Below are 26,237 nucleotides of genomic sequence, written 5' to 3'. Positions count from 1 at the left end.
GGCTAAGTCTCACCATGTGACCAAGGGAAGGTTGGAGGAATGAAGGAGTTGGGGTTAAATTTGGTTTATATCCAATGGACTGTCTCATCATGTGACCAAGGAAAGGTCGGAGGAATGAAGGAGTTGGGGTTAAATTTGTTCATATCTAATGGACTAAGTCTCACCATGTGACCAAGGGAAGGTCGGAGGAATGAAGGAGTTGGGGTTAAATTTGTTCATATCTAATGGACTAAGTCTCACGATGTGGCCAAGCGAAGGTCGGAGGAATGAAGGAGTTGGGATTAAATTTGGTTTATATCTAATGGACTAAGTCTCATCATGTGACCAAGGGAAGGTCGGAGGAATGAAGGAGTTGGGGTTAAATTTGTTCATATCTAATGGACTAAGTCTCACCATGTGACCAAGGGAAGGTCGGAGGAATGAAGGAGTTGGGGTTAAATTTGTTCATATCTAATGGACTAAGTCTCACCATGTGACCAAGGGCAGGTTGGAATAATGAAGGAGTTTGGGTTAAATTTGTTCATATCTAATGGACTAAGTCTCACGATGTGGCCAAGCGAAGGTCGGAGGAATGAAGGAGTTGGGATTAAATTTGGTTTATATCGAATGGACTAAGTCTCACCATGTGACCAAGGGAAGGTTGGAGGAATGAAGGAGTTGGGGTTAAATTTGGTCCAAATCTAATGCGCGAGGTCTCACCATGTGACCAAGGGAAGTTTGGAGGAATGAAGGAGTTGGGGTTAAATTTGGTTTATATCCAATGGACTAAGTCTCACCATGTGACCAAGGGAAGTTTGGAGGAATGAAGGAGTTGGGGTTAAATTTGGTTTATATCCAATGGACTGTCTCATCATGTGACCAAGGGAAGGTTGGAGGAATGAAGGAGTTAGGGTTAAGTTTGGTCCATATCTAATGGGCTAAGTCTCACCATGTGACCAAGGGAAGGTTGGAGGAATGAAGGAGTTGGGGTTAAATTTGGTCCAAATCTAATGGACTAAGTCTCACCATGTGACCAAGGGAAGGTTGGAGGAATGAAGGAGTTGGGGTTAAATTTGGTTTATATCCAATGGACTGTCTCATCATGTGACCAAGGAAAGGTTGGAGGAATGAAGGAGTTGGGGTTAAATTTGTTCATATCTAATGGACTAAGTCTCACGATGTGGCCAAGGGAAGGTCGGAGGAATGAAGGAGTTGGGATTAAATTTGGTTTATATCTAATGGACTAAGTCTCATCATGTGACCAAGGGAAGGTCGGAGGAATGAAGGAGTTGGGGTTAAATTTGTTCATATCTAATGGACTAAGTCTCACCATGTGACCAAGGGAAGGTCGGAGGAATGAAGGAGTTGGGGTTAAATTTGTTCATATCTAATGGACTAAGTCTCACGATGTGGCCAAGCGAAGGTCGGAGGAATGAAGGAGTTGGGATTAAATTTGGTTTATATCGAATGGACTAAGTCTCACCATGTGACCAAGGGAAGGTTGGAGGAATGAAGGAGTTGGGGTTAAATTTGGTCCAAATCTAATGAGCGAGGTCTCACCATGTGACCAAGGGAAGTTTGGAGGAATGAAGGAGTTGGGGTTAAATTTGGTTTATATCCAATGGACTGTCTCATCATGTGACCAAGGGAAGGTTGGAGGAATGAAGGAGTTGGGGTTAGGTTTGGTTCATATCTAATGGACTAAGTCTCACCATGTGACCAAGGGAAGGTCGGAGGAATGAAGGAGTTGGGGTTAAATTTGTTCATATCTAATGGACTAAGTCTCACGATGTGGCCAAGCGAAGGTCGGAGGAATGAAGGAGTTGGGATTAAATTTGGTTTATATCTAATGGACTAAGTCTCACCATGTGACCAAGGGAAGGTTGGAGGAATGAAGGAGTTGGGGTTAAATTTGGTTTATATCCAATGGACTAAGTCTCACCATGTGACCAAGGGAAGGTCGGAGGAATGAAGGAGTTGGGGTTAAATTTGGTTTATATCCAATGGACTAAGTCTCATCATGTGACCAAGGGAAGGTCGGAGGAATGAAGGAGTTGGGGTTAAATTTGTTCATATCTAATAGGCTAAGTCTCATCATGTGACCAAGGGAAGGTTGGAGGAATAAAGGAGTTGGGGTTAAATTTGGTCCAAATCTAATGAGCGAGGTCTCACCACATGACTCATGACCAAGGGAGGGGATAGAGAATGCGGAGTATGGTGAAGGGAGGGTATGTGGGTGTGATCGGTGGGAGAGGTGTGGCGGTGGTGTGGGTTAAGCCACTTGAAGAAGGAACTCAGAGTACATCATGCTTAATAGATTATTGCAAATGCAAATGTTTGCTCTCATGAATACCTTTACCTTATATCCGTGAGTGATTGAGATATTGGAGCTGAAAGGAAAGATTTTACCACTCGGAACTTTTTAGTGCATGAGGACGAGGGTACCTCAAATTTAACTTGGATTTCTGTTTCCAACTCTGCTCGTGTATTTCATGGCTTTTTAACAAACATATTCCCCACCTGTGGACAAGTTTTCACCTGAGATCCTAAAATCACGACGTTTCAGTTGTTGGTTGAGGTGGTTGTTCCTGTGGTATGTCGTTCATTCTGTACACCTTCATTCCATCTTTAAACGATTTGCATAATTTGTTTACTGTGTCCTTGGGAGCCAATCAGTGCATTTCACTCAGCTCAATTTTTCCATTTCCCAGAAATTTAATAACTATTCATGAATCCATTGTTTGTTATGACTTCCCTGCAGGGATAGCCTCGATGTATGTGCATCCTGAGCTGTCTAGCCACGGTTCAAATAGGGTCCGAAGAATTACCCAAATGTACCCAAATGAAAGCACAATGTACCCAAATGAAAGCAAAATGTACCCAAATGTAAGGGAATTTACCGAAATGTACCCAAATGTAAGGGAATTTACCCAAATGTACCCAAATGTAAGGGAATTTACCCAAATGAAAGCACAATGTACCCAAATGTAAGGGAATTTACCGAAATGTACCCAAATGTAAGGGAATTTACCCAAATGAAAGCACAATGTACCCAAATGTAAGGGAATTTACACAAATGTAAGGGAATTTACCCAAATGTACCCAAATGTAAGGGAATTTACCCAAATGAAAGCACAATGTACCCAAATGTAAGTCGTACTACTAACCCTAACCCTAACCGTACCCCTGACCCGAATCCTAACCCTAACCCTAACCCTACCCATGACCCGAATCCTAACCCTAACCCTAACCCTACCCCTGACCCGAATCCTAACCCTAACCCTAACCCTACCCCTGACCCGAATCCTAACCCTAACCCTAACCCTACCCATGACCCGAATCCTAACCCTAACCCTAACCCTACCCCTGACCCGAATCCTAACCCTAACCCTAACCCCACCCCTGACCCGAATCCTAACCCTAACCCTAACCCTAACCGTACCCTAACCCTACTCCTACCCCTGACCCGAACCCTAACAACCCTAACCCTAACAACCTTCATTATCTTCATCGTTTTCTTTATCGACCCAGCTATAAACTGCCATCCTGGTGTTTCACAGGTAGGGTGGGGTCATCAATGTGTGTGCTGGACGTTTAGCTTGTTGGCCCATCAGCTACCATTATTTATCGGACATCAAAGACCCCAAGGTGTCATTCGCGAAGAGTGGCCGAGTTGTCACCCAGGCCAAATTTAGACTTTATGCCAAGGTCGAAAATCATTCCTGGCTTGCCGGTTCGAGGAAGACTTGGGCCATAATCTTTCCCCCTCTTCCTCCTCGGACAACTTCCAAGGTGGGAATAATTAATGCCTTCAAAAAAAGTCGAGATTCCACTTTTCGATCTCATTTGACGCCATCTTGGTTTCAGCACGTGATTATGGGTGGGCGTTACCGAGGATATATCGATCAAAACTACCTCAAACAATTATGAACCTACATAACTGATTCTGCCTTTATGAACCAGGTCCAGGTGAGATTTGAAGCACCCTTATAGTACTTGCACGTAACAACTTGACAAAGCCACAAAGTTTTCATGATCATCATCCGATCCAGATTTGTTTTGCTTTGTTCTTTTTCCATGTCTGTAATCACATCTACCTCTTTGTTTCTACCCAGCTGTCGACAGGACAACACATCAAGGTTCCGGACCCTGTGGTACAGTCCGTATCATGCCTACCCAATGGATGCCTTCGACGGTTCTCATCGCCACATGGCTGATCCCTTTGGTGTCCGGAATCGATTTGCAGGTTGAGGAAAATCAACCGCCGGGGACCCTTGTTGGAAACATTTTCTCTGTGCTTCCCATCGACTTTGGGTCACTCCTTTACGTTCTCCCAGTTGATGGTAGCCCGAATGACAGGGATGAGCTTCTCGTGGACTTGACTTCCGGTGAAATACGAACAGCACGACAGCTAGATCGGGAGAAGCGATACCTCATTGAGCTCCTAGCCGTCGCCACGAGCGGTCGCTCAATGAAGGTCCATGTGGTCGTGAGTGACATCAATGATCACACTCCATCCTTCCCAACGGACACCGCTTTGCTCACGGTCCCTGAGGGAGCGCCAGTCGGTTCTCGTCTTGTTCTCCCAGCTGCCCAGGACCCTGACGCGGGTAAGTTTGGGCTGCAGGGATACAGTATCCGTTCTGCGAATCCCCCAGGAGGGTTCTTTTCACTGGAATGGGCAGCGAGCGGTGGTAGAGCAGAAAACCCTCCCGAATTGGTTCTTCAGCGCCAACTAGATCGTGAAACGGCCAGCGTGCATCTGCTGGAACTGGAAGCGTATGATGGAGGACTTCCACCTCGGCGTGGAGTGTTCTCTGTCGAGATCGATGTGCTGGACGCCAACGATAACCACCCGACTTTCAGCCAACCCCACTACGAGGCTTGGGTGGCGGAAGGATCCTTGCCAGGAACGAGCGTCATCCAGGTTTTTGCCACAGACCCGGATGATGGAAAAAATGGAGAAATCCATTACTCCATCAACCGTAGGGTTGGCGACCAAGAGGCCTGCTTTGAGGTGTGTTGCATCATACCTGTTGGCCTAAGTGTCTTTGCAAAACACTGAATTTGTTGTGATAAACATGACTTAGGCAAAATTATGGCCTTCTTGACCCTTTGTTTTTTCCAGTGCATTCTCCTTTTTTCCTTCCCCCATGGCCTTCCCCTACCAATCTCTTTGTTTCTCCATCTCTACCCTAACTGACCTCTCCCAGCATTCCCGCTTTTAATGCACGTACTCGTAATAAGCGGAAACATCATATACTTTTGTGAATTTCTCATTTATATTGAAAAATATAATTTTCACTAAAGACAATGAATCAATGAACAAAGACAATGATCAATGAACAATGAACTTACTCTATAATGATCCCTTTAATGTACACAACAGGATTATGTAGAATATGTCATACCTAGCATACTCACCTGAAGCACAGGTAAGTCTAGGATGTGGTTACACAATGTCCGGCTGCGGCTTTGCAGATAGGCCGTTACATCCGAGAGAATGATACCTTCCTTTCGTTGAGGATTTTAAGCAGGCTGCTCCATCCCCTGCCACATTGCTTCCGGGAACAAAGCCGGCCATTGTGCTCCGGTACTCTGGTCAAAGTCCAATTTTTGACCAGAGCCTGAAAGGAGATGAGCACCAGATAGTTTTGTTGTCATGATGGCGCTACTGCCTTCGCGTAACCTCAACTATCATTGTGGATAACTCGTCAAGCTATCGTCAAAAGAAAGAAAAACCGATTCGATATCCATGAAGCAAATTGATAAATCCCATAAGTTTATGTATTGATGAAATCCCAAGTGCTGAAGGAAAATAATAATCATGCTGCATGTGATTCCACAAGATTTATTTATTTATTTTATTATCAAAATGACATTCTCTCAACACAGTTTCCTCCGTTTTCTCTTTGCCAAAAGGATGAGGGTGCCAACAGGGTCTTCATAGATGCACCAGTTTCAATTGACTTTCAATACAGATGCCTTGACTCATGGAAGAGCTGAACGTCAGACGGCTGGATGTGACGGAAGATGACGCAGTATATATCCGGATATAAAGATCTTAACTTTCTCAATGGACTAACAATAGTGAGAATGCACATTACCGCAAAACAAAGTGCTCAGTTTCACAATAGATGGAAGTCTCACAAGGAAATTACATTTCATTTCTCATTACCTCCGCCACCGAAGGTGGATGGAGGTTATTTTCACCCCCTGCCTGTTTGTCTGTCTGTCTGTTTGTCTGGCTGTGAGCAGGATACCTCCAAAAGTTGTGGATGGATTCAGACTCGATTTGATGGGCAGGTTTCGTGTGTGATGAGGACAAATTGATTATATTTTCGTGAAGATCCGTATCCAGCAACTCAAATTTATTAAGTGATTCTTCACCATTTAGGGATATGGCCAAAATCGATATATATAGCAATATATCTCAAAAAGTTGTGGACGAATTATGAAAAACTAGGTGGATGAGTTGGTTAAGTGACAAGAACAAGCCGATTCGATTTTGTTTCAGGTCTGGATTCAGATCCGGCCGATTGGTGGGATACAAAACGTAAACTGTTCAGCCTGGTACAGACTTGCGCTCTCCCGAGTTTCATTCTAGTTTTTTTTGTTTTTTTTGTATACAAGATCGAGGCTCGTGTAAGAGCTAACATCAATCACAAAAAGACAAACTGACACATAAAACATAAGATAAAGGGAGCGGGAGAACAAGATGGAAAGCAGGGACATCGGAAGATCTGTGGGAGGAAGAGGGCTTGGGGGGAGGAGGCGTGGGAACCGGGTGGGAGAGGTAAAAAAAAAAAAACACATGGACACTGCTAGGACTTCCAGGAAAGAAAATCAGTTACTAAAACTACAATTCTCTAACTTCTACTAAAGTCTAATTAAAACTACGAACCTGTCACTAAATCTGTTGCTTCTGCTTCTAAAGTTGTTACTGAAATTGATAGAAACTAGGGCATGCCCGTACTATATATATATCTAAAAGTATATCCCCCCCCTCTATTTACATGCAATGGTTTGGTCCAAAGCGAACGGCTTGCGAGTACGGTGACAATCCCCCCCCTCTATTTACATGAAATGGTTTGGTCCAAAGCGAACGGCTTGCGAGTACGGTGACAATCCCCCCCCCTCTATTTACATGAAATGGTTTGGTCCAAAGCGAACGGCTTGCGAGTACGGTGACAATCCCCCCCCTCTATTTACATGAAATGGTTTGGTCCAAAGCTAACGGCTTGCGGAGTTTGGTAAAGAAATCGCCATCGCGTGCACAAACGCGCAGGAAAGCGAATGAATCGCAAATTAGTTTTAATTAGTTTTAAAACATAGTTTAACGCCCGAGCGAGTTTAACGCAATCGCAAATCGCATCGCAAAGCGAAAGAATCGCAAATTAGTTTTAAATAGTTTTAAAACATAGTTTAACGCCAACATAGCGCCAACATAGTTTGCCGACGGGAAATAAATGAATACGCTCTCAAATGTGCCATCCGAGGCAGAGTCTGTTCGCCACGTTCGGCACACGTGATAGCTCGCTGCTCTCTGATTGGTTGAATCGTTTTTTGGACATAGCTCGGTAACTACTTCTCCGATTAATATGAAACCTTGAAAAGGCACATCCTCGGGTCCCCAGCAATATACCTGGCAAGTTTCAAGTATATCGGACCGGTAGTTGTCGAGAAACAGCGGTCACAGACAAACATACAAACATACATACATACATACATACATACAAACATACAAACATACACACAGAGATTACTGGAATTATAGATAGATAATAATGGTTGTTTTTCTATAGCTTAAGATGGCCCTTCACACGTGGCATGTGAACACCTGGGCGTGTGCAATTGTTTATAGTGTAGGAGTTTCTGCTCGCACAACAACCACGTGAAGATGGTAACCACACTAAGATGGTAACCACACTAACTTCTCAAGGAGTATCTGAGAACACTAGACCACTTGCTATACCTGCAATTGTAATTTGTTCAGCAGGATGGTGGTAGGTCACCTCCACTTCATCGCAATACAACATGGGATCTTTAATGTCGACAATTGATGTCAGCAGATGGGTACCTGGCTTAATATCCATCAGAGGAACGTCGCACTCATTCATGCAACGCCCTGCCTGCAAAGCACCAATCCGGCAATTTATAGTCAGGCCCAGAATCAAATGCAGACTAGAGATATCAAAGGTACAGTATGTGCTCGACCAGTACAACTAAGATGGCTACTAGGATTGACCAAAATGGTTTTTGTAATACTTAATATTGTTTGCAAATGCTGACATGCCTTTGCCCTCTACGCAGGTGGATGGCGAGACCGGGGTGGTGCGTTTGCATCGTCGTCTGGACTTTGAATTTAAGCACCAACACGAGATCCTCATAGAAGCAAGAGATGGTGCTCCGGAACCCGAGGTATCCTCAGCCATTCTTACCGTTCACGTCCGGAACACCAACGACCACCCCCCGACTATCAGCTTGCTGTTTCTTGGCCGTGGAGGACAACCTGCCATTTCTGAGGCAGCACAACCTGGAGACCTGGTTGCACGCGTGTCGGTCTCTGACCCAGATAAGGCAAAAAACTTTGGTAATCAAAATGGCAACGAGGATGGCTACATGGAAGAAATGGCAGCCATCACGGAAGAAATTCCCGTTTCTGTTTCGGGTCCTGATTCCGACAGGAAAACCGAAACTATCGGAAGTCAGCCAAGGGTGTGGCTGACCGGAGGTGAGGATCGGTTTGGTCTTCGTGCCACAGAAGATGGTGCAATATATTTGGTAGTTGTGAGTGCGGTTCTTGACCGAGAAGTTCGATCAAGTTACGACATGACCGTTTGGGCTGAGGACGGTGGTTCTCCACCACTCCAGAACAGTCGGCAATTCATATTATTTGTTGAAGATCAGAATGACAATCCACCACTTTGGAATCAAAAGGTCTACCGCGCCATTGTTCCAGAAAACGCGCCCGTCGGGACACTTGTCCTGTCAGTCGAGGCTCGGGACGCTGATGTTGGGGAAAACGGGAAACTTTCCTACCAGCTCCTATATGAGGGAGCAGATGATGGCACCCTTGGTGATTCGTCCAAGGTCAAACACTCCACCGATAGCCATTGGTCTGATGGCAGACATAACTCCAGCGGTTTCAGCTTAATCAATGGACATTATCATAAACCATCTGAAGCGGGAATATTTGACTTGTACACTGAAATGAGGAACGTTAGTCCTGGAGATAAAAGTCCACCCATGGTCGACTGGTTTTCAATTGATCCCGGTTCCGGTGTAATACGAACGGCAGCCCGGCTGGACCACCAACTAGCGATCCGTGTGAGGTTGCGTGCCATTGCCGTCGATGGGGGACATCCAAAACTCTCGGCCTCTGTACCCGTGATAATCTCTGTCGAGGATTCTGGCAGTGAGATTGTGGCTGTGACAAGATACAACGTTACGATTCGTGAGGGCACCCCACCTGGCTCCTGTTTTCTCCAGGTCGGTATCTCTTTGAATTGTGTTAATAAGCAGACAACTTATATATCACTATGTACTTTTGTTTCAATGTTCAAAGGTCTTGAGAATTACTTGCAGAAGATGTTCTCTACATAGATATCTATAAGGGTTTTGAGAATACACAAAAAAGTGGTTGTAGTAGAGAATACCGATATTCAGCCTGGCCTGATGGGCCGCTATGCTAGTTGGTGGTGCCTTCAGTTTTGAACTGTGGACATTCTTTGTATCCCCACTTTGTAATTCTTTCCTCTCTTCTGCATGTCTTGTGATACTTGATGGGCGAGCAGTCAGTACATGAGGCCAGAAAAAGCGATGGTCGTAGGCCTATAAGGATTGTTGTCATGAGAGCAGAGTTCAAGGTTAGCACATCCTTAGGTGGAACGGAGGTCTCCCAGGTCTCAAAGTATCCACCTTCGTGTGTGTGTGTGTGTGTGTGTGTGTGTGTGTGTGTGTGTGTGTGTGTGTGTGTGTGTGTGTGTGTGTGTGTGTGTGTGTGTGTGTGTGTGTGTGTTAAGACCATATAACATTGTTACCATTTGAGCGATTGTCATCAAATTTTCAAGAAAGCTTTATTAGGAGAATATGGAGAAGACAAATTAATGATTTTAACTTTTCTTTTTTTAACTGTTGTTTTTGTTAAGTTTAGTTCGAGTACAAAGCAGACACATACAACCTTTTTATTTTGAAATGCTTTCCTTATCTCACTCTTTGTGATCATGAGGGTTGCCAGGTTACCTCATAGGTAGTGTACTCGCCTTTGAGCTGCCTATAGCTGTGGCTCAATTCATGGCCTGACTATAAACCGTCACCCTGGTGTTTCATCGAGGCAGGCCATTGCATCATGGAGTGTGCCGTCCTTCAGAGGGACGTTGAGTCAGCTAGCCTTAGCTGATGGACGGTAAAGACATTCCACTGTGTCTTTTGTACAGAGTAGGCGAATGTCCGCAGCACAAGTTACAAATTCCAACTTTGACTTCTGCTGAGAATATAACGGCAAACCACCGAGTGCAATCCTATCCTTGAGACTGTTCTACCCTCAGGCCCACCACTGAAGGGAAGAAGGGTGGGGAGTGGGGACGATGAATGATACCTTTGCAGGTATCATGTAACCGCTTTGTCTGTGCTATTTTAAACCTGTCTTTGCAAAGTCTTAATTTTTTTGGAGGAGTGTGTCGATAAATCGCATGCAGGACAAGGACACGAAGACACATCGGTGTACCTATGCTTACATTAATCAGAAAAACGCGAGTAGACAAATCGATACGGTGCACAAGATTTCAATGCGGTGTCCCACTATCCCAGCCACCTGATCGAGCTGCGGGCTCGGATGGTAAATGTCGCCCGGGTCTCTAATGTCCAAGGCGGTGTTGTTTGCTGCAGTATCTTGCATATTTGTTAATTGAGGTTTTTTCCCCCCCTTTGTGCATTGTGCAAATGACGTCATTAATTGTTTCACGTCATGACGCTTGGCTTGGATAGAGTTTGCAGCACTGCGTTTGCCATTAAAACCAGAAAGAAGAAAGACATCAACCATCATGATTCGTGTGACGCTACCATTACCCAATTCGTTGCCGTTCGTGTGCACATCGTATGTAGACAGTAGAGATCACCCATGATTGATAACTACTCATGTCACCACTCCCTACCAATCCATGGAACCTCATCTTAATGTGTAACCTGGCAACGGCTGAAACTCTTCTACCCACACCCCTCCAGTTACCCTCACTCTTGCTCCAAGAGCTTTGCAGGCTGGAGCTGCAAGGCTGATGTTTCTCTGGGGATTAATTCATTTCTTCAAAATGCTCGGGGTGAAGGATGGGGCGAGCATCAGTCCACGCAGAGGAGATATGTGCCATTGTGGCCTGTTTGGTTGTGTTTGCCTCCAAGGTGAAACAGAATTCTTTCACTGGGCTCTCTGTAAGCAGTGCTTTTCTACCCATCTGACATCATCTTTCCTTTATGGCCGACCCAGGTCACCCGCACGTGTCCCCCATCCTGACACGGTTTCCGTAGAACTGGATATAGCTTACTTTGCTTAAAAAAAAAAAAAATCCTTCGGAGCTTTACGACAAACGCACCCCTCATGCTCCACATGGAACATTCATTCCAAGCATCTTCCCCAATCTCTAAGCAGACAAAATGACCCACTTTGCTGGTCACAGCTGGCCGCCAGCCCGTCCACTACCATCCCTTGGGTATTGAGGCCTGTGGCCCATGTCTACTTGTTTGGCTTCGCTTGGTTTTTCTTGGATGGGCAGCCTCGTTGCGGTTACCATGCTCTCTGCCATTGTTTAGTAGTTGTGTGCTATCAACTACATGGTTATATACATATGCGATGTCATGTTTCACTAATGATAGTAAACTGCGCATTAGCATAAGGTTGTCATTTTCAAGTGGCTGTATCTTGCACTCCACTAGAAACACCTTGTGGACCCTGGGTAGTTGATCGTTTCTCCATTTGTGATGTTTCTATTGCGGACCCCGGTGTACATCCAGACTCCTCGTTTTTCCCCGTACTCTGGGCAGAGACAAAGAAACAGGCAGTGGTGCGGGGTGGGGTTACGAGCTATTAGGGGGGTGGGGTGGCAGGGCGAGGGAAGGAGGGAGTCTTAACTCAGAGCAGGCGTGGAGGGCGCTGCGCGAGGCAGCCAGGTTGGGGGTTCGAACCCGCATCAGGGTTGTTGAAGTCACAGTGGAAGAGGAGTGGGTTCGGCTTTGTTGGAGTCTTTAGAATCAGCTCTGTTATCTCTGACCCACCTGTGTATCTCTGTGTATTTCATAATTTGATGTAATTATTGTACATATTATGGTATCCGATGATTAATCGACACGCTTATTGGTGCCTCAAAAAGCCTTCTTTCTCGGGTGTTCTCAGCACAGTGGAAGTGGTCATGGTGACCTCCTCTTCCCAATGCAAAATGTTTCCAAAAAGCCTTTTTTTTTAATCACAGTGGACAACATCAGAGGGTCAAGATCCCTTAAACATGTAGAAGAGTGTGGGTGAACAAGATTCTCCCACTATCGGGACATCCACAAGTCATAGACTTTGGGTTTTACATGAGGACATATGAACTATTTTCTTATCACCTCCGCCACTGAAGGTGGATGGAGGTTATGTTTTTCACCCCTTTCTGTTTCTCTCTTTGTCTGTTTGTCTGTGACCAAGGTCTCTCAATGTTTGGATGGATTCCGACGAAATTTGGCAGAGAGGTCGCATATGTGACGAGGACGAAAATATTCAATTTTGGTGAAGATTCAAATCCGGATCTGGATCAGAGAATTTTAAAAGTGATTCTTCACCATTGAGTGATCGGGCTAAGACCGATACATAGCACGATATCTCAAAAGGTTATGGACGGATTCGGACGAAACTTGATGGACAGGTTGGGTGTGTGACAAGGACGAATCGATTCGATTTTGGTTCAGGTCCGAATCCAGATCTGGCCCATCAGTGGGATACAAAACAAACTGTTCACCAGGTGGAGGTGTGCTCTCTACAGAGTGCCCTTCTAATTGAAGAATGAATCTGACCACAATTAAAATTTCCTCTTACACTGAAGGCTTCTGTGATGGCCACAGCATCCATTGGGATTAGTTTGTTTACCCGATGTTTAATTCATCTATGGAGCTTCATGTATCGACATTTAATGACCTGCAACCTTTGGTTTTGTGGATTGATTGTTGGTGTGGCCGGTTGTCGTCGTGGGAGGCGACCCTCGTATAAATGTGGTTATGGATTTTCATTGCGTGATGATTTCTTCCTGGTTCATTGATATCCACAAACATTTTTAGTGTACAAGTTAGTTGATTTCTTCATTATAAATGAGGGCGACTTGTTTGGCTTTCCCATCTGAGCACTTGGCTCACATAGTGGATCCCAGGTTCAATTCCCATGTGCTGCGTTCCTTTGCCCAATGTCTACTAATGGTCTCGTAGTTTTTGTAAGCGTGCATCGATGTCTGCAAACGTCCTCGCCATGCACGTCAGATATCTTGAATCAAGCTCCAACATGAGTCCAGATCACCAATAAACTCCAGAGCATTGGAGTTGCCACTGAAGTAACGCACGTTGACAAAACTTTGCACAGGAGTTCAGAAAAGTCTCGTCATGACTGCACATTGAAGGGGCTACTCCCGCTGGCATCTGTATTTAATCATGTGAATGTGATTTCTTTAGTTTGAAATTGTAACGTGAAGTTGTCCTGGTACATTGATCAAAATGCTTCGTTGTAGGATCTTAGACACCCGCCAAGTGACATTTTCCGCCGCCCTAAACACTGCTTCATAGCTGCTCCGTGGGATATCGTACCGTGGCCTCTGCAACCCTTTTGTGAACTTTACCCTGAACTATTCTTCCAGCGAAGGAGTGATGAATGAAAAAAAAAGTATCAGCAATGTTAGTCCAGATGTGGAGCTGGAATTTTCTTAGGACACGTTCGAGTAAGGCACACGTGTGTTATGTTACATATAAACCAAGTTGTGTTGCTCCATAAAAAGCTCATATTTTGTTCTCTGCCTGACAAGTTACCAGTTGTGTTGTGGAGAACCTTTCTTCACACGTGTGCTCCTCGGTTCGCTTAAAGAGCCGCAGAGGTTTCATGCTCGTATTTTTCGGAGACTTGAGCGTAAAGCCGCACAAGGAACCCGACGTGCGTCCGAGACGTACGGCTTGTGGTACAGCTCCTGAAGATGTGAATGATCACCTCATTGATGACATGTCCTCCCAATGCACTTCCAATAGAATCATTCCGTTGGGCTCTCATGAGAGCTACCTACCCCCATGAGGAACATAATTTTACCACGTGTGGGGGGAAATTAACCCCTTGCCACAATACATGTATTAACCATGTCATCGCCAGGTGACCTCCATTGTCTCACCATTAATGGAGAATTGTGTTGTTGCCACTGCGCCATTAGGAAGTCAAACTCGGCATGGTGTTCCATTTTACTCTCGATCTGCCATTCTACGGTTTGTCACTCACTTTTCTCCAACGCAACACCCAAACCAAGATCACCTGGAACATGTGGTGTAGTGGGTGATGTACCATAGGTAAACGCAAAACACCAAGCACCTACAAATGTACACCTGTTTTGAGATGAACGTTCCAATTATCTTGTTAATCTGAGCAAGACTCGGCTTTTGAGCAACCTCTACTGGTATCCTGGTGCTGGCTTAACGGTAAGGGTGCTGGCTTGGGATCCTGAGTTCAAATCCTGGTCGATCGTTGAATTACCGCCAGTGGGGTTCACTCAGCCTGTCATCCTTCCGAGGTCGGAACATTGAGTGCCAGCTCTCTGGTAATTGGGGCACAAATGCGCTTCCAGAAAAATGATGCCACAGCCACAGACTGCATACAAAACAACAAGTATCCACATTTTCATTCTTCACTTTCATTCTTCAATAACATCCTTTATTTACAGTCACGTCATCATCTCTTCATCATGTACCATGCCCGATGCAGACCGTTGGTACTGCCGAAGCGGTTACCCGGCTGCTATCCTGGTTGGGTCGCCACTCCGATTCAGGGAGTCAGGGCGGGAATTTGTAATTTGTTTAGGGTGCTGGTGATAGCTCGTCTACTTTTCAGGAAGGATCTTGGGGGATCCTTGATGTCCAACAACTAATACCCGGTAGATGGAACACAGTCATATCACGAATGGTAAGTAAACACTCTTATGAACAATTAACCGTTCTTGACTTGATACACTATTCCAAGCAAAGTGTCACATCCAAGGGCACAAACTCTCCAGCTGTTATCACGAAGAGAGTCCTGTATGCAGCTTGAGACAAGGCCGAGTATCTTAACTCATTCTTTTGCTGAAAACGCCTTTGTCATCCTCAATTCCTCCTTCTTGATTCCTACTCTACATCTCATTAAAACATCTTCCCTGGACCAACTTTTTCCTGACTATTTTGCATACCGTAAGCTTCTGGTCAACCTTGGCAACTCATCATTGATGGTTTAAGATGGTGTCATGCTGGATTGCTCATGCATCCTGTGCCACTAACTGTCTTGGTTTTTCAGGTGTCTGCAGGTCTCCAGAAGGCTTTCTTCCTTCATCAAGGATACGAATGGCCCCAAGGCTGATCCTCTTGACTACAGACCTGCCATTATTTTTCCCATCATTAGCTAAGTTCTGGAGTCATTAATTGCAGCCAATATGAAGACCTTTCTCTTTTCAAGTAGTCTGTAGACACAGATCAGCAGTTTAATTTTAATCCTGGATATGCTGCTAATGCTTTCTCTGTAATGGATGGATGCCCTGACCTATCGGCAAGAGGTCAGAGCACCGTCTTTAGGCATAATCTCATCGATGAAACATGGTCTGTCATCACGAGTTGCACACCAGGTGTTCTACCAATAGTATCTGGGGTCTCTCCAAACTTCCGGACAGATTTCCTACATGCATGTGGTGTGTGACCCAGGATGGCAGGCTCTCCTCTCTGACTCTACCATTGGAGGCTGGTTGACCCCATGGCAGTGTCCTGGGACCAATTCTGTATTTGGTAAATATTAATGACCTCTCTGCATGATACATGGATTGAATGAATGAATGAATGATCGTTTTAAGGCCATTTTTCCTCGCTAGAGCGGGGGTTAGCCTTGCGGGCCCCATGACAATCATGGTTCCCTGTTTGAGGCAATGTTTTTATGGCCGGATGCCCTCCTGACGCCAACCCTTCGTCGCCTCTTACGGTGCGCAGGGATATGGTGTACCTATTCTAAATTGGGGTACACGCCGGGATCATTCATCCCAGTACTCAATTTTCCAACCTCAGAAGGATGACAGGCTGAGTCAACCCTCCTGGCGTTAATTCAACGATCGACCGGGATTCAAACTCAGGATCCTAGGATCCCAAGCCGGCACCCTAACCGCTAAACCAACACCAGGCTCTGATCACAAGAACCTTAAAGCTTTTTAAACCAAACGGGGTTATTCCCGAAAACACAATAAAATAATTAGACAAGATGAATTCAATAATAACTACATACAATGAGGTAAACAATGGTAAAATAAATCCTTTAAAAACAGGCAAATCACTCCAGTCACAGGCAAGGGGGTAAGACGAGAACAGCACCTTGGCTGCTGTTCGGACAGTTCGGACGACCTCCTTAAAGCTCTCCACCTTAACACACTCCAATCTCCTCAAACCTCTCTCAATTTTCCTCACAAACAGCAAGCTCCTCAGCGCACTGAACCCACCTGATCCAGGCTCCTCCCCATTCTCCTCAGAACTCCATAAACACTCACCTGTCACTAGCTCCTCCCCTTCTCCTCATAACTCTCGCCACGAACACTCTCGTGTCACAATCTCCTCCCCTTTCTCCTCAGAACTCTCGCAACGAACACTCGCGTGTCACAATCTCCTCCCCTTTCTCCTCAGAACTCTCGCCACAAACACTCGTGTGTCACAATCTCCTCCCCCTTCTCAGCTCAGAACTCTCGCCACGAACACTCGCGTGTCACAATCTCCTCCCCCTTCTCCTCAGAACTCTCGCCACAAACACTCGTGTGTCACAATCTCCTCCCCCTTCTCCTCAGAAATCTCGCCATAAACACTCACGTGTCACAATCTCCTCCCCCTTCTCCTCAGAAATCTCGCCATGAACATTCACGTGTCACAATCTCCTCAGCTCAGAAATCTCGCCACGAACACTCTCGTGTCACAATCTCCTCCCCCTTCTCCTCAGAAATCTCGCCATGAACACTTGCGTGTCACAATCTCCTCCCCCTTCTCCTCAGCTCAGAAATCTCGCCACGAACACTCGCGTGTCACAATCTCCTCCCCTTTCTCCTCAGAAATCTCGCTATAAACACTCACGTGTCACAATCTCCTCCCCCTTTTCCTCAGAACTCTCGACACGAGCACTCGCGTGTCACAATCTCCTCCCCTTTCTCCTCAGAAATCTCGCCATAAACACTCACGTGTCACAATCTCCTCCCCCTTTTCATCAAAACTCTCGCCAGGAGCACTCGCGTGCCACAATCTCCTCCCCCTTCTCCTCAGAACTCTCGCCATGAACACTCGCGTGTCACAATCTCCTACCCCTTCTCCTCAGAACTCTTGCAATCCTCTCAGAACTGTTCCCGCTTCTCTGAGCACACGGAACCGAAAGCTACTGGCTCCTCCCTCTTCTACCTTGACAACCATCCACACCCTCCACCCCTCCAGGCGTTCGGCCCTACTCCCTTCAGGAGATGATTAAAGCTCCACCCCACCCCCTGTCTCATTGCCTGGCAGAGTCCCATTGCTATCTGCCTCGTTCTTCTCTGCTTTGGCATGATACGTGGATTGAAGAAGATAAACGACCTCCCTGTCTCCTTGAGAAACCATTTATTCCACGTGGCTAATTATTACACGTTCTGCTGAATAGTTATACATCCTTGAATTGGACAGAGTGCTGCTCCGTGTTTATCCGAGGATGTGAAGAAGATCCACAACTGGTCTGAAACATAACAATCAACCCAGGGGAAGTGTCATACACTCACCCGTGCCTACGCAAAGATCGTCTGGCAAATCTTCCCATTCACTTACTGTAATCAACCCTGGTGTTGGGCTAGCGGCTAGGGTGCCGGCTTAGGATCCCAGGATCCTGGGTTCGAATCCCGGTCGATCGCTGAATTAACGCCAGGGGGGTTGACTCAGCCTGTCATCCTTCTGAGGTCGGCTAATTGAGTACCAGTACACTGGTAATTCCCTGTTTGTCGCTAAAGGCGGCAAAAAGGGTTGGCGTTAGGAAGGGCATCCGGCCGTAAAACATTGCTTCAAAAAGGGGACCAAAAAAACAACAACAACCACGGTTCCCGAAAAAGGCCAACCCCCGCTTTGCGGGGAAAAATGGCCTCTAAAGGTGGTTTTATAATCAACCCCTGCCTCAGGTGAAATCTCTGGCGTTATAATCTGTAATGATCTTTCTTGGGCTGACAATATCTCCAAGTTGGGCGACATGTTGGAATTATTCGCAGAGCTTAGGTCTTCCATGGCTGTTCTCAAACCCGAATGATATTTTCCGCATTCATCCGCAGAATTATGGAACGGAGCTCTCCACTTTGGCACGGAGCTGCTGCTGCTTTTCATCACACCCCCATTTAGGCAGTTGAAACAAGGCCATGAGAGTAATTGATATTTCTCAGACAGAATCTGATGCAGAGGGCCTGCTTGCTTCTTTCTCACCGCAGACAGGTTGGTGGCTTTGCAACACTCTCCCGCCTCACATCTGGCATTCAATCTCCGAACCTGCCCCTTGACCCCCTCAAACCTTACAGCCCTTCACCTCTCTTTGGCCCAAAAAGGTTGCACGTGTTTGTAACGAACTCAAGCAGACTCCATCGTGCCGGAAGCGGAAAGCGCGTTTATTGACGCGGTGATGATTCACTCGTGTCTGACGAATAAGCGCGTCCGATAAACCACAACAACAATGCAAATACAAGTCAGAATAATACGTTACATCCTCCTTTCTTTCAAGGAAGCCACTTTAAAGGAAACCAGCAAAGCAAATAACTCTATAAAGTAAAACTTACAATGAATTAATTAACAAACAGCATCACATTCAGATCACGTGAATCAATTGATTTAAATTTAAAGATCCAGACGTCTGGGAGGGTTAACCGCTCTGCCGCTCCTTGTGATGAACTTGGTATTTCTGGGAGATGCAGTGGCTCGAGGCGATGACACTGTTGGGAGACTTTGGGATTCAGATGCTTGCTCACTTGGACTTGGGGACTTGCAGCAGTTCCCCACTGGGGTGTCCTGTTGAGTGGTGGGATCAGGGAAGTCCCTCATGTCCTGGGAAGAGTAAAAGCGAGAGAGTGGCTGACTTCCCACCGGGCCAACATTGGCTGAATGAGGCACTCTGCGGAGATGGAGCCTGTTACGCCGGTACACATTGTTTGGGGTCCTCAGCAAATATGACCGGGGGCTGTTGTGGCACGCCTCAACTACAGCCGGAATCCAATGCCTGGCCTCCGGGTTTGGCAACATCCTAACACTGTCTCCCGGCTGGAGCGGTGGCAAATCTGACATAGATGGCTTGTCATGATAGTATTTTTGTTTCTCCTTCTGTGTGTCAAGGCGTGATCTCACAAGGTGATGGTCATACCGCGCAGGCATGAGAAGAGTGCGGTTGCAAGGCAGTGTGTTTCTGGGGCGTCTTCCCATTAGGAGCTGAGCCGGGGACAAGTTTATTCCTTCAAGTGGAGTGGTGCGGTAGTCTAGCAGGGCTAAGTACTTATCTGCTGACTTCTTCCAGAGCCTTTTCACTGTCTGGATCGCTCTTTCTGCCTCTCCATTGGCTCGTTGGTGCTTGGGGGACACAATGTCGTGAGTTATGCCATATTCTTTGCAAAACTGAGAAAATTCCTCTGACGTGTACTGACTTCCGGAATCGCTTCGCAGCTTCTCTGGAATACCATGCCGACAAAACTGCTGCTTGAGAGCTTCGATTACAGAGCGAGCTGTAATGTCCTTGAGGCAATCCACCTCCACAAACTTGGAGTAATAATCGACCGTGAGCAAATACTGCTTTGATTCGAAGTCAAAAACGTCGCTTCCAACTTCGATGAATGGAAGATCAGGCGTGTAAGTCGGCAAGAGAGGCTCCCGTTGCTGAGCGCTTTGATACTCTGCACACTTGCAACAATTCCGTACAGTTTCTTCGATGTCAGAGTTCATTGAGGGCCAATACATGACCTCGCGAGCACGCTGCTTACACTTGTTCACTCCGAGGTGCGATTCATGAATCAAGCTCAGCATTCTGGGTCTAAGGCTTGGCGGGATGACAAGGCGCATGCCTTTGTAGACAACACTGTCTGAGACTGCCAATTGCGTTCTGGAGTCAAAGTACGGACGGACCTGTGCTGGGACTTCCTTTCGGGAGTCAGGCCATCCACTTGCAATGACACCGCAGAGAAGGCTCATTTGACTCAGAGTAGCTTCCTGGATTTCGAGGTATTTCCCACTCGTGATCGCAAGGAACTGGAACATGTTCACAGGCTCAAGGTCTTTCCCAGCTTCTGAGTCGGTGTCCGGTAGAGGTGCACGGGACAATGTGTCGGGGAGCACCATCTCAGAACCACGGCAGTAGTTAACCTCCAAGTCATACCGTTGAAGCTTGAGCAACATACGCTGTAAACGCATGGGAGAAGATAGGAGAGGCTTCTTGAAGATTTCCTCAAGGGGTTTATGGTCATTATATACCACTACTGATTTTCCAAAGATATAGTAGTGAAATGCTTCTGTTGCATGGACGATTGAGAGCATTTCCTTCTCAATCATAGCGTAGCGACACTCAGTATCGGTCATACTGCGTGATGTGAACGCTATAGGGTTGCCATTCTGGAGCAAACAGGCTCCTACAGCGTTTTGGCTGGCATCGGCTTGTATTTCAACTGGCTGACTTACATCATAGTACTGAAGGACCGGGGCCGAAATACATGCTTGCTTCAGCTTCTTGAAGGACAGCTCCTGAGCTGACTGCCAGGAGAACTCCACGTCCGCCTTGCAGAGATCACGGAGAGGCTTGCTTGTGTCACTTAGGTTGGGAATAAACTTCCCTAAATACTGAACGAATCCAAGGAAACGCTTGACGCCTTGTTTGTCTGTTGGACGTGGCATTTTCTCAACTGCCTTCGTCTTGAATGGATCTGGTAGCACTCCTTCTGCAGTAAGCAGGTGGCCTACATAAGGGACTGAGGTTTGCCGGATGAGGCATTTTCGGAAGTTTAGTTGCAGGTTATAACTTGTAGCTCGTTGCATAACTCGCTTCAGTACACAGTCGTGGTGGGTGATGTCACGACCAGCAACTAAAATGTCATCCATTACCGCTGTTGCCCATTCTATCCCTTCTAGCATCTGGTCCATGATTCGCTGGAATATCTCCGGCGAGCACCTCAATCCATAAGGGAGACGCAGCCAGCGGTATCTCCCTACAGGTGTATTGAACGTGGTCAAGAATGAAGAAGGCTCGTCAAGGCGAATTTGCATGAACCCACTGCGGGCGTCAAGCACAGAAAATACTTTGGCTCCAGGGATTTGAGCTAAAACTTCCTGAACAGTTCTCATTGGGTAGTGCTCACGTTTTGTGCACTTGTTTAAGTCTTTGGGGTCTATACAGATGCGGACTTTGCCGTTGCGAAGAGCTACTACCATGGAACTCACCCACTCAGTCGGTCGTTCTACCTTCGCGATGTGACCTTCGGTGACCATCTCTTGTAGCTTGTCAACTATTTGCTCTCTCAATGCTGCAGGCTGTCTGCGAGGAGCGTGAACTACTCCCTGTGACCCTTCTACAAGCTTGATCCGATAAGTTCCGGGAAGAGTTCCAGTTGTCTTGGCAACTTCTGGAAACTCAGAGATTACTGCTTCCTGAGACACATTGACTAGAGGCTGAACAAGAGACAACTTATCGAGCTTGACAATGAGGCCTAGGGCTTCCGAGGTAGCGCCTGACATTACATTCTCCTGATCGAGGTCAATGACCTCAAAACTGGCTCTAACGGTCTTGTTTTTGTGAGAGAGAGGGAGTGTCACGGTACCGACAGGATGGATAGTATGGTTCGAGTATGTTTTAAGAACTTTATGCGACGATTGTAGATCGCCTGCGAGGTGCTGGACTAACTGGTAGTCGTTGAGTGTTAGTGTGTTGCACCTTGCACCCGTGTCAATCCGGAACCGAGTCGGCTGACCCAGCAACGTGACGGTCTGTGCCCACTTGTCATGAGTAGCCGTATTGATGCTTGGTTGTAGAGCGGAGATCCTTAAAATTTCAGATTCCTTGACGAGTTCTTGAGGAAGATCTACATGATCTAGACTGGTCTCCTCATCAAGGGACTTTAGGTCGCGCAGTCTCTTCCGACACGCCGCAAACCAGTGACCAGGCTTCTTGCAGTAGGAGCAGCTAGAATTAATTGCTGGACACTTGGCTTGCCTGTGCACTGACTGGCCACATTTGCTGCAGGGACCGTCATTCCGAAACCGATTCTCAGCTTTGAACAGCTCGGTGGCTTGTGTATGCCTATCAGGCTTGCTCTTACAACGTTGAGTCTGGTGCTGAGTTCGTTCGTTTTCAGATCTGAGGGCTGAGATGAGAGCATCTTCATCTCGGACTATTCTCATATGTTTCTGCGAGAGCTCTAGCTGTTGGCCAATTTCTATAGCTTTAGCTAGTGAGAGCTCCTCACCCCTATCGAGTAATTTCTCTTGGACCCTCTTATCATGGCTGCCATCAATGATGCAATCGACGATTATGTCGTCTGGGTCTTGGTAATCGCAATCCATGAGAATTATCCTCAGATCTTTTATGAAATGATCAAAAGACTCACCACTCCGCTGGCGCCTTTGTTTCAGTCGGTGTCTGGCAACTCTTTTGTTCTTTCTGGGCTGCACATAGTTCTGGAATTTGTTCAGCACTTCCTGCGGGTCGTCTTTCTCTCCTTCCTCCCAAGATAGAGTTTGGTAGATTTGACGACCTTGTTCGCCGATCCACGTTCCGAGCCATCCTGCTTGACGAGGCTTCGTTATGTCTGCGAGCGGCCCTGACAAGACAAAACTGACGTGATTTCTGAACCGGCAAAACTCCTGGTAGAGATCCAGACTCTCCCAGTCGATCGAGGGATGATCAAAGTTCGGAGATGCCATATTTATGGAGACGAATGGCGGCTTATGGCGTGAATATCAACGAACTTCTGACACCATGTAACGAACTCAAGCAGACTCCATCGTGCCGGAAGCGGAAAGCGCGTTTATTGACGCGGTGATGATTCACTCGTGTCTGACGAATAAGCGCGTCCGATAAACCACAACAACAATGCAAATACAAGTCAGAATAATACGTTACAGTGTTCATCTCCAAACTCATTCCTTGTTGCCCTCAAGTTAAATCTTTCACCTCTTTCCACTGTTTTCTCTATCTGTGGAACTGACCCCCTATGTCTGCCCTCTCATGCATTTAACAACTCAGAAACCCACCAGCAAGTGTTGAATAATCCTGTAGGCCTTGTTAATCAGAAGTTAGTCTGCTTTCTGACACCATCTACACCAGCTATATATTGGCTAGGTAATTGACAGGTAGGAATTTGTAAGCTCGCCAGTGGAATCCCACATAAACAAAGTCCAACTCTACCTGAAAGGCGTACTGGGATCTTTACCATTCACAGCAATGTGCTAGCAGATGGGACAACTGTCTTAACAATCTCAGAATGGTAGCACATTCTGCGCTGCACTACCCAGTGTAAATGCACCAGCACAGTTTATTTTCAGATACGATTCTGTTTCTAATCGCTACGCAGACAACTTGGAGGTATTATCCCCTCTGTGCCATTCACATACCCCCCCATGACCCCTTTCTACCAATTCTGAACTATCATGCTGGTATGTCTGTGTCTTAACTCCATTCGCAAAGCTTGCATGGAGGGGAAATGCAGGGATGAGCTATTTCATTCACTCTGTTTGTTTCGCCTTCCCGAGTGCCGTTCAAGTCTCAATTGAATTTTACATTTTGAACACTGAAGAACATGAATCAGGAAATGAACCTGCAGGATAGCAGTACTTTGGCTCTGAATTTGGAAAATTTTACGGAATCTCGTTCCGATTGATATTGGAGTGACATAAAAAAATTTTTTACTCCGTCTGGCAGTCAAACAAAATTCATTATCATTCCAAACAGGAAACATTGTTTTTTGGAGTCATCATAAAGGGCACAAGCAACAGGTACGAATAACTTCTGTAACATGTTAAACTAGAACGCCACTCAGTAGAGCGCAAACTCCCGCCGTGGGTCAAGTTGGAATAGTACGATTTCACAAAAGTTTGAGGGAGTAGTTCAGTGACAACACAAGACAAGACAACACAAGACAACACAAGACAAGACAAGACAACACAACACAAGACAACACAACACAGACACTGCACAGATATATATTTAGAATATATAGAAGATAATGTTAAAAAAAAAAAAGGCAATTTCACTTACATTTTCGGATTCAGCGTTCAATTCTATATAAGTGAGTGTATTTTGAGGCAGGTGTGACTTCAAATAAAATTGTAAGCCAGGAAAACGTTCGTTTCATTCCTTAGGGATACAACATGTAAAACTGGCCCAAACGCCAAACAAAACTCGCTCATTTTAAGTCGTACAAGCTAATGCGACCACTCATTCTTCTGGGAAGAATCCCGTGCACATGCTTGTCAGACTTATAACTCACCTAAGCCTTTATAAGTTCATCAAATACTGACACCGCGATTGACATTCGCTGAGGTAAATAAATGTTGATATCTCTTCTGAGGTAAAAAACCAAAAAAACAGTTTTAAAGCATTATACGTATGAAACGATACATTTTATGAAACGGGGAAACCAAATACACACTTTGGTGGTTTTAAAATGACAGAATATGTCTTTATTAGAAAGAAAAAAAAAGAACCTTGAAGATGACGCTGCTAACAAAATACACCGCTCTAACGCATAACCACGAGTTTAAACTACATTTACAACAAATATGAAAACTATTTTCATATCACAATGTTAAATATAGAATATATAGAAGATAATGTTTTTTAAAAATGAGCCCTATCTTCCAATGGTAAACAATCCTTCAAAAAATTCCTGGATCTGGAATAATATCCTGAGCTTCACCAAAAACTAATCAATTCTTCCTTATCCCAAGGGAAATCATCCCACCAACTTTCATCCAAATCCGTTCAGAACTTTTCCAGATATCTTGTTCACAAACACACGAACACACACACGCACACGATCGAATGCATTACTCCCTGGCGGGAGTAATCAAGTGGTATAAAAGACGCTGCATCAATGGCGGTAAACTTTCGAAAAAGGTTTGTTTGTTTTTACAACCTTTAAAATCTTTATTTAATTTCAATTCAATTATATACTTGAACACTGAAGAACACAAATAGCCTTGTTGGCACTTCCCAACACCTCCATCCGGTTTAGCAGCACTTGGAGAAAATATTGTGCCATTTTACAGCATCTCAACCAATCAAATTTGCCACTTGCACTCTCAGCTTTTTCCGCTGGGGAATATCGAGATTCAGACAAAATGGCGGCTCGTAGGAAATATAGATTGGGCTTGGAAGCGCAAAGCAAGAGTTGAAAAGACCCTTCACGTGTCCTTTTTCTCAAGACTGCATGAGGTAAGGTGTTCTATGAACTCCCGAGTTCTTATTCTTTAGATATTAACTCACTCACCAATTCTTGTAGTTTGATGTTTGTGCTGGACATCTTATGAGGTCACCTCATCTCAATGTCGAAGAGATGTCTGACCTTATAAAATGGGTCGTGATGTCAGGATGTCCGTCTGGTAGTCCGTTACCTTTTTGATATTTTTGCTGCTCCTCCCTTATCACCCTGCTGATTGTTCTGAAACTTGACACATGGATACAAGATAGGAGCCCACATAATCGCTCTAGTTTCGATTTTTAGATTTCATATCACTGGGGCTGCCAAGGGATCATTGGGGGAGGGGAGAGGTGGTTGGGGAGAGAGTCCCCCGAATCAGCAGACGTATGAACAACAACCTCAAGAGATGACCGTCAGCCCACTTGGGGCTATTTTATTTAACTAGATGCATCTCTTCATCTGTTTGAAACCACTACTAATATTAAAAACAATTGACGTTTAAGGAAGTCTTAAAAACAAGAAAGTCTTCATGGTACTACTGGACCTCCACAGTTTATCTGGATCTCACTGGTACCGCTGGATCTTTATATCTTGGTACAACCAAAAAGTACA

At 45.7% G+C, this 26,237-nt stretch overlaps 1 protein-coding gene across 1 annotated transcript in view; it reads left to right on the top strand.

The window, feature by feature from the left end:
• The window catches only part of LOC137422204 (protocadherin-16-like), a 169,954-nt gene that overhangs the window by 1,536 nt on the left and 142,181 nt on the right, over positions 1-26,237 (top strand). Inside the window, exons 2-3 of the mRNA XM_078772677.1 lie at positions 4,095-4,996; positions 8,293-9,471. Coding sequence (XP_078628803.1) covers positions 4,148-4,996; positions 8,293-9,471 — 2,028 coding nt within the window. The 5' untranslated portion in view covers positions 4,095-4,147. The remainder of the gene's footprint in view (positions 1-4,094; positions 4,997-8,292; positions 9,472-26,237) is intronic.

This window comes from Myxine glutinosa, chromosome 2 (assembly GCF_964187855.1).
Source record: "Myxine glutinosa chromosome 2, kmMyxGlut1.1, whole genome shotgun sequence".
Taxonomy (NCBI): Eukaryota; Metazoa; Chordata; class Myxini; order Myxiniformes; family Myxinidae; genus Myxine; species Myxine glutinosa.
This window is presented reverse-complemented; position numbering and strand designations above follow the sequence as displayed.